The sequence below is a fragment of the Durio zibethinus genome, chromosome 7 (genome assembly GCF_047325235.1).
Source record: "Durio zibethinus cultivar Kanyao isolate XHJ-2024 chromosome 7, ASM4732523v1, whole genome shotgun sequence".
Classification (NCBI taxonomy): domain Eukaryota; kingdom Viridiplantae; phylum Streptophyta; class Magnoliopsida; order Malvales; family Malvaceae; genus Durio; species Durio zibethinus.
Genome location: NC_143168.1, coordinates 12,983,656 through 12,991,027, shown reverse-complemented (window position 1 = coordinate 12,991,027; position 7,372 = coordinate 12,983,656). Strand labels below are relative to the sequence as shown.

Sequence of the window (7,372 nt, the reverse complement as noted above, 5' to 3'; positions counted from 1 at the left end):
ATTATGTTTGATTAAGTTCAATTTGTATGATGATTTGATTCAAATTCTAATTAGATTTTAAAATTTCATAATATTATGAAATATTCAAATAAAATGAAATTAAATCCAATCCAAACTGCTATTACCGCTAATTATGAATTTAAAAAATGCATATGATAATCAGAAATAGGCCATTGAGAAAATGGAGGAAATGAATGATGAGCCAGTTAGCATATCCAAAGATAGGAAGAAGAAAGCAATATTATCAAATACAATACTAAGTACTTAATTTTTCTAACATTTATTTTTCAGTGTACCAAATATTACCTTCAACTCATAAATGTTAAGTTATTTTGTGGACAAAATAATAAAATTTTCATGTTAAGATTAATAATTCCTCGCAAATTGCGCGTGTAAATTGTGTACGAGTCTCAACAAGTACTACACTCGAAATTAGTGGCATGATACTAAAGGGATGATCCAATCATCAATAGCTCATCATCCATACTAATGCAGAAAATCAATTGTAACTTGATCTTCCAATGCTATAAACAAAAGACTTAGAAAAATACAAGAAGGCAGCCAATCCTACTGTGCTTAGCGCAGCAAGTAACCAGTAAAAGTAATCGAGATGAGCTCGATTAAGATTACTATCGAACCAGCTGTCTCGACCATCTCCACCACTTACTTTATCAATGACAGTAACCAGAAAGCTGCTTAAAAAGCTCCCTACACCAAGGACACTGAGATAAAGGGAGAGGCCAACACTCCTCAATTCGTTCGGGACCTGATCATAGAAAAACTCCTGGAGACCAACAATGGTGAACACATCAGCCAGACCAAAAAATACATATTGAGGAACCAACCACCACACACTCATTGGAATTGTGGCACTTGGGTTGTCAACTAGCCCATATTCTTGTGCAATTTTAAGCCTTTTCATCTCGACCAAAGCTGCAATTACCATTGAAACGGCAGACAAAAACATCCCAGTACCAATTCTTTGAAGCATTGTGATGCCTGCTGGTTTCTGGGTTAAAGTTCTTGCAATAGGAACAAAAACGCGATCATAAAGGGGTATGAAGACAAGGATAGAGACACCGATAAACAATTGAAGCGAAGCAGCTGGAATAGTCAGGCCTGCAGCTAGTTTTCTGTCCATTGTAGCTCCTTGCTTTGTAAAGAAAGTAGAGGCTTGTGCAAAAACTATAGCATACATGAGGCATGTACTCCATATTGGGATTAGCTTTAATAGAGCCTTTGCTTCTTCAACATCGTTGACACTGCAAGCTTTCCAATCTTCACTTGAACCATCTTGTGCAAGCAGTGCTTTGTTAAGGAACCTTCCACACACATTTAAAAGGCAATGTTAAAAGAGTTATTATGCAGTAATGCAGGATGCACAGTTAACTATATAAACTTTCATTGAACATAGGAAACCTTAACTCGTTATAATTGGATATACAATATTGTAGATTTTCTTTTTTTTTCTTTAGGTTTAGAATTGAAAGTTCATTTCATAATTGCGTGCATCTAGGAAATGCCATCTGCCCTTGAACAAATAAATCCATTCTTGCCATCAGATCCCCTTCACCCAATTCCCTATCTTCGAAAAAAAAATCCGTGACGAATCTTGAATTTTCTGCTGTTTTGGGGAATATGGATGCTTATTTCCAATCAGAATCAATTTGTTGGAAATCAGGTATGAAGGGCCTAAGGAAGACTATATGGAAGCACATGACTCCAGAGGAGGCTGTTCAAGATAGAGTTTCCCTAATGTGGTAAAGTGAAATGATAATGTTCTTTGTATTAATTGGGGCATTAAACAAAAGGGCTGCCCATATGGTTTTCACTGTGGCAGACTTGCATTGTTCTGCCTATTTTGGACATTGGAATAAAACATTTCCTTTATCCCTAAAAAAAAGAAACTTGGGTATTGATCACAGCAAATGATAATTTGACTTTCATCATAGGAAAATGACACACAAATGCCGAGATTTAGACTACTCAAATAGATAACAACATGCATGTCTTCCAACCAATGCAGTGTAGATACATATGGTGAAGACTCATTTGTTCTCACAATATGTCAGAACATAAACTTTCAGAAGTTTTAATTTAAATTTTATATCATTCTTATGGATGACCAACAAATTGAAAATTTCGATTCCAAGGAGGAGGAAAGCAGCAGCACATACTACATAGGCCAAAATCAATGGAAAACCATTTCTCTTTCTGTATTACTCTCACACATGCACATTATCTTTGTGTTTCTCAGTTCAAAGCAGGAAGAAAGTTTAACACTTTTTTTTTTTTGGAACAAAAAGTTTACACTTACTTGAATTGCTCTGAACTTTGCTGATGTAGTGTTTGAAGAACTTCTTCTGGAACTGTAGCAGAAGGAGCATTATGTCTATTCTTAACAGCAAGGACAAACACCTGACCAATTCTTGTGAAGGGATTTCCCTCATTCACTTTGACACTATACCTGTATGTCTTTGTTCCAAGCAAGAAGACCAGCAAGGCGACCAACATTACTATACAGAGAATTCCAAATCCAAGAGCCCAACTGAGGTTGTCCTGGATGTAAACAATGATAACAAGTGACAGATTTACACCTACAGATAAAGTAAAATACCACCAATTGAAGAATGAGCTTTTAGCTATGCTCTCCTTTGGGTCATTTCCATCAAACTGATCAGCTCCAAAAGCTTGAACACAAGGCTTATGCCCACCCTGTCCAATTGCTACCAGATACAGAGAGAAGATGAATGAGAATACTAGGATCTTTGGAGTAGAACATGATGTAATATTATTGGTGTTTTGGCAATCCGAATTACCGAGGGAAGTTAGCATAGCCGATAGAGTCAATAAGCCTAGACCCTGCAATCAATTGCAAGCGAAGCACAGATGGTTAACCCTAAAGAACAGAAAAAATATTTAACCTGAAATCTGAGAATCACATTCAGTTCTGATGTATCAGAAATAACATTTTAAGATTGCTTCACAGAAAAAACATCAATCAAATATATTTGAAACCGTTTTGTTTTTTGGGAAGAATGCCTGCTAGTACCTTTTTGAATCATAGTAAATGGACAAACACTACAGCAATCAGTGTAAAGCAGATCTTAAATTATTCCTTCACGCTTGTGATTTTCAGTTCCTTGCAAGGATCATTCCATCATTGATGCAGTGACAAAAGTGAAATTTACATGCACTAATGAACAGAAAAATAAAACGAAGAGAAATAATATCAAACAAATAACATATAATGCCCTCTCAAAACTCACCTTATTGGCAATCACTTATTTGCTAAAAGCATTGATGCACTGACAACTAGCATGCATCGTTTCAGCATTATTTTGTGTGAGATAACTTAGTTAAATTATAAACAGTATGATCGTCTCATTACAGATTGTCCACAGATCACTTCCACAAGTAAACCTGCTGAATCATAACCCCACCTCCTTTCTTCTCTTCCACAAAATTCCTTCTCCTTTCCACATCAACTAGTTTGTTGCTGGTATTACGGTGGCAGATCCGAGATTTTTTTTTTTTTTTTGGATTTCCACTTATAATATATGTATATATATAAAACTACTTATAGATTTACCAATCTTATGATGGAAATGGTGTTCAGGGAAATTTTTTGAGGGTATCCAGAGAAAATTGTCCTTCAAATTTTTTTTGTTTTCCAATCTTTGGGAGTGTCCATGGACACCCTACTACATTTGAATCCGCCTCTATATGTCAGATCAAATATTCATTTTATAGTCACCTTCATCATCAATACCAAAAATGCATATTTTAGCCCTACACTTCACCAACCAGTCCAAGAAACTCTCTGCTTCATGCATATTATAAATGATAAAGGGGCTCTCTCAAATTATTTTCTGTTTCGCTAATTTTATTTACACTTTTACAGTTCTTCTATTCTTCTGGCAGTGTGCCACCATGATAATAAACTATTTGATGCTGGGCTGCCAAAAATCAAATGTTCATGACGCTACTTTTAATGATGCAAAGAGTCGGAATGGGAACAGAAAAACATGACAACTTAACATTTCAAGTCCAGCCACCTTGCATCAAGGTTTCTCATTTATTAACATAAATTTGTTCCTTTACTGTTGGCATGGATTCAATCTATCATATTATTCATTTTTCTAATTCCATTTACAATAAATTTTCTCATAATTTTAATTTGAAAAGCCACTGATTACTCACCAACAGGCAACAGTTTTGCTCTTGATATTCATATTTGTGATATGAAGCTCAAGCCACTCTCCCATTTAGAAAATCTTGCTTTTCCTCTATCTCTTTGGATATTTATCATCATACATTCCAAAATCTCCACCCTATATTTTTAGGCCAAAGTAATGCAGTAACTGAAAGGCTTATGCATATTAATACTAAGGCTATCCTTTAATTCAATTTTATTTGAACTAATTGCAAAGCTTTGATTTTACCCATACAACACTTTTACACCTTATTCTTATATAGACCTTAATGAGTTTTGGTATATATAGAATTGTATTAAGTTTCAAACTACATGATTGCCTTGGATGTATGTTTTACTAAAATTTCAAGTCCCTTTTTTTAAGCTTATATAATCTTCAAACTATAATCAGTAAAATTTAGCATCTTGGAGTTGGACTAAATGGTAATGACACATCAACATGCCATGTGGCTTGTCATCAAACATGATAATGTGACATGACACTTAACAGGTAATGTGGCATTAACACGTCAGCATTTCATTAGAGGCTGATAATTGGATGACAAAAAAAAAAAAACTTACTCAAACTTAAGTGACTAAATTGAAAAAATTAATAATTAGGTGATCATTTTAAAAACATGATCATAATTGAATAACTAATAGTATATTTTTATCCTAAAATTAACTATGTTTTATATCACAATTCTTTTTTAATAAATGAAACATATCATGTCCAAAAGATATACCAATTTATTTTAATTTAGAATTATGATAATCCGAAAGATAACAATTCAATAGGGTTTATGATTATGGCAGTCCTTTTCTTTACCTTTCATTTCACAGCACTCTTTTCATTTTCCTTTTTTTGGGTAAGTAATGTCGATGCACGCAATAACTTGAAATACATATATTTTGACTTTTTTTAAATACCATATAAAGAAGAAACGCCAAAGTATATAATAAAGCATAAACAATAACAGTTGAAACATCAACCTCACATTTTGCAAAATAAAATCAGAAAAATATTGAAGAATAAAACCACACGTTTCCATCAATTTCTGATAGAAGAACAGTTCATTAATAATAATAATAATAATATTATTAATAACGGCAAACGGACTAACCAAAATGTAGATGAGCGAAGAAATAATGATAGTGGGGTAGCGGCCAAGGTAAGCGTCGGCGAGAAATGCACCTAAAAGAGGCAGCAACGTGGCTGTGCCGGACCAGGCGTTAACGTTCTCAGCTGCGGTGGCGGTGGACTGACCGAGTGGCCCCGTCAAATAGGTTATGAGGTTAGAGCTAATCCCATAACAAGCAAACCTCTCCGCCACTTCCACAGCTGTACGTTTTTGTACAACAATTCGATGAATTTAGCGTTGTTATTATATAATTATGAAAATTAATTTGACTGTGTCTCCATGTATTTACTTACCTATGATGAAAGAGGCGGATCTCCATCCCCCAGAGATGGATCTTCGAGCTGGACATCCTTTATGGTCAACTGTCCCATCGACGGTACCGTCTTCTAGAAGTGGAGCTTCAACGCTACGAGTTGAAGAAACAATGGCCATGTTTTTTATTGCACTGCTCAGTGATTGCTACATCTATATCTATAATAATATTAATATATAAAGGTCGTCCCCGTTGAGGCACAGGTTAGCAATGTCCAAGAAAGTAATTTTTTGGGGATCTCTTTAGGTGGATGTTGGAATTTCTAGGGGGGTTCTTTTCGTAAAAGCGAGGTTAAGATTTTTGTTGGTGTCCTACGAGGGTATTATTATAAATATAGAAGATACTGACACTTAAAAGACGAAGGCGGGAGGTTTTTTGTCGGTAAAAATTAGATTAAAAAGAGAGTGAGAAAGCAAAATAAAAAAAAAAAAAAAAAAAGATGAACTTAGTTTCGTGTTGTTTGAGTTTTTATATTTATAGATAAGTTATGGGTAACAAAAATAAAACATTAGGATAAGGTCAAGTTGAGTTAGAATTAATTATGTCATATCAACTTGATATGTTAAGTTGATATAAATAATTAAAATATCTTTAATTATTTGTTAAAAGCTTTGAGAGAGAAAAAGATCATTATGCATTTTTAACCATTATATACTCCTAACATTTTATCTCTCATTAAGCGGTTTGAGTATAAAATCGTCAAATTTATTACTGGCATCCTCAGTGTAGGGCGGATTGGTTGCATGGTTCGTTGAAGGTCGATGTTATAGGAGGAGGTCGATTTTGGATGATGACTAACTTTAAGTAACAGTCTGATTTGGTGGTTATCCGATATCGTGTGTATGTTCTGGATTAAGTGTATAATCGATTTAAAGGTTGCTGAGATGATAATTGTTTAAGATAATTTGAGATTATTACTGGAGTTTATCTGGTCGTGATGAGACTTGTATTTTCTTTAAAAAATTTAGACTTGAGCTTTTATTTTGGACCTTGAAAATAAATTGAACTTTATGTTTATCCCTGATGGCTATCCAGTTTAGCCAATCTGATATGGAATTCATCTAGTTAGGTCAGTCGGACAGCATTAAATGAAGAGAGAGGTGGTTTAAGCGAGAAGTAAAAAGATGAAAAGACGTCTACCCACCCGTGCTTTGACATGTGGTGTAGATTGTGTCATCCATCTGGTCTACAGCGCATCTATATAAAGGGCTGCTGAGGCTTCATCTTTTCACCTTTTGCTTTATTTGCTCTCCATCTGACCTAAAATTTTGATCTCAACAATTTTCTTTCCTTCAAAGTTTTTTTTTACATCTATTTCATTACGTATTTCTAACTATGTTTCTAGTATGAGTTTTGCAAAGGTTGAAAGTTATAAGATAGAGCCAAAGGAAGGTCAGTAAAAGCAGTAAGATGATGACTTGATCCCCCTTATTATTGGAGGCTGTAACTATAGCAAGACGCCTTATTGGTTCAACACGATGTCCAATGAAGGGTAACAACACAATGAAGAGAATGCTCGAGCAAAAAGCAAATGAGTTTTAAGCATAAAAGAGCTATGTGCTCAGATCAACTTTGAACTTCAAAATCCACCTACTTTTTTTGTCTCTTAAGTCAATCTATCTTCTATGGCCAACCTTCCTTCTTCTTCGATCATTCTCCCTTTTAGGGTTCAATCTTTTTCACCTTCCACTACTTCTATTTTCCCTCTTCAATCAATTTTTC

The 7,372-nt window shown here is 34.5% G+C and overlaps 1 protein-coding gene across 3 annotated transcripts; it reads right to left on the bottom strand.

The window, feature by feature from the left end:
• Window positions 1–344: 344 nt before the first annotated feature.
• On the bottom strand, window positions 345–6,326 carry LOC111276762 (protein NRT1/ PTR FAMILY 5.10-like). Of its 3 annotated transcripts, none has more exons than XM_089763504.1 (5): window positions 5,631–6,326; window positions 5,320–5,537; window positions 2,602–2,862; window positions 2,318–2,475; window positions 345–1,322 (listed from the first exon to the last, which is right to left on the bottom strand). In XM_089763504.1, exons 1-5 carry the CDS (start codon window positions 5,767–5,769, stop codon window positions 500–502), a joined length of 1,599 nt encoding a protein of 532 aa, XP_089619630.1. In that variant the 5' UTR covers window positions 5,770–6,326; the 3' UTR covers window positions 345–499. The 3 variants fall into 3 exon arrangements, with proteins under 3 accessions (XP_089619630.1, XP_089619629.1, XP_022718283.2); XM_089763503.1 differs by having other exon boundaries at window positions 2,318–2,726; window positions 2,820–2,862; window positions 5,631–6,322; XM_022862548.2 differs by having other exon boundaries at window positions 2,318–2,862; window positions 5,631–6,325.
• Between the last annotated feature and the right edge of the window lie 1,046 nt (window positions 6,327–7,372).

Bases quoted from the DNA above. Each gene is read 5' to 3' on its own strand.
- LOC111276762 (XM_022862548.2), bottom strand. From the start codon at position 5,769: ATGGCCATTGTTTCTTCAACTCGTAGCGTTGAAGCTCCACTTCTAGAA. The intron at 5,538-5,630 runs GTAAGTAAATAC...AAAAACGTACAG, and splicing joins ATCCGCCTCTTTCATCATAG to CTGTGGAAGTGGCGGAGAGG. The intron at 1,323-2,317 runs GTAAGTGTAAAC...TGTGTGTGGAAG, and splicing joins CAAAGTTCAGAGCAATTCAA to GTTCCTTAACAAAGCACTGC.